At 39.2% G+C, this 1,149-nt stretch overlaps 1 protein-coding gene across 1 annotated transcript in view; it reads right to left on the reverse strand.

Annotated features, from left to right (window-relative positions):
• The window catches only part of LOC106870474 (putative carbonic anhydrase-like protein 1), a 497,991-nt gene extending 496,922 nt beyond the window's left edge, over positions 1-1,069 (reverse strand). The window contains exon 1 of the mRNA XM_014916580.2: positions 710-1,069. Within this exon, the coding sequence (XP_014772066.1) occupies positions 710-806 (97 nt within the window). The 5' untranslated portion in view covers positions 807-1,069. The remainder of the gene's footprint in view (positions 1-709) is intronic.
• Between the last annotated feature and the right edge of the window lie 80 nt (positions 1,070-1,149).

A 1,149-nucleotide genomic window follows, 5' to 3' on the forward strand; every position in this document is an offset into this window, starting at 1 on the left:
ACATATATATGCGTCTATATCAGGACATACACACACACACACACATATATATGTATGTATACGCACGGAATTCTTTTTTTGTATGTATATAATAACTATTTCCAGAATAGACATAATACCATAGTTTTATGATAGACGAAGGATGGGGGATTTTTTTGACGTAATTGAAAGCAATACTTGATTGTTATTTAACTTTATTGACACCATAGGAGATTGAAAGAGAAAGTGGACAATATCAGTGATAATAGTAACCACTTTTTCTAACATAAGCATGAAGCAAGAGTTTGTGAGAGAAGGATGTTAGTCATCAATATTTCTCTGGCATCACTGGTACCGGCGTCTTAATTTTACTGCCCTTGAGGGTATGAAGGTATAAGTTCAACACGGAAGTATGTGAAATAAGAATATAGAGAAGCGGAAGAAATAGCACAATCTATTTAGTCTGGCGCTCTAACGATTCTACCATTTGATGGGAGGTAACTATTGTGACAGGTACGATATTTTGACACATTCAAATATTTGGATAGAAAAAGGTGACCTGGGTGAGATTAGAACACGCGGCGTAATCGATTATAAGTTAACAAGACAAGGCATCTTATCCGTCAGTTTTCCGATACTGTGTTACATCGCATTCCCTGAGGATGTTGGAAAGTAGTAAAAGAAAAATTAAATAAAAAGAAATGTAGAGAAGGAAGCGGGGTTCACTTACCTGCTAAATCCAAAAAGAGAACGGCTAGACTCAGGATCGAAATCGTAAAAGTCCGGTAAAATAGCGCCGTACGCTTTAGTCCTGTTCTCTTCCACATTTTCGTTTGACAAAAACAATAACACTGAAACACAACAAATACCCGGATGTGATGGGATTTGATAGGAAATGCACAACGGAGTGATGACTATGGTGGTGGTGGTGGTGAAGGTGCTCTGGTGGTACTGGCAATGGTGTTTGTTATAGTGGTGTTACTAGTGGTATTGGTAGTGTGGGTGGATGGAGAAGTAGGCTTATCTCGGTAGAGGTGGTGACGGCGGCGACTACAGTAGAGATATTGGGGATTATAATGTTGTTGTTGTTGTTGTGGTGGTGATGGTGGTGGTGGTTGTGGTAGTGGTAGACACAAGGTCTATGGTAATAGCAGGAAGGATATAGTACTG

This window comes from Octopus bimaculoides, chromosome 2, assembly GCF_001194135.2.
Source record: "Octopus bimaculoides isolate UCB-OBI-ISO-001 chromosome 2, ASM119413v2, whole genome shotgun sequence".
NCBI lineage: Eukaryota > Metazoa > Mollusca > Cephalopoda > Octopoda > Octopodidae > Octopus > Octopus bimaculoides.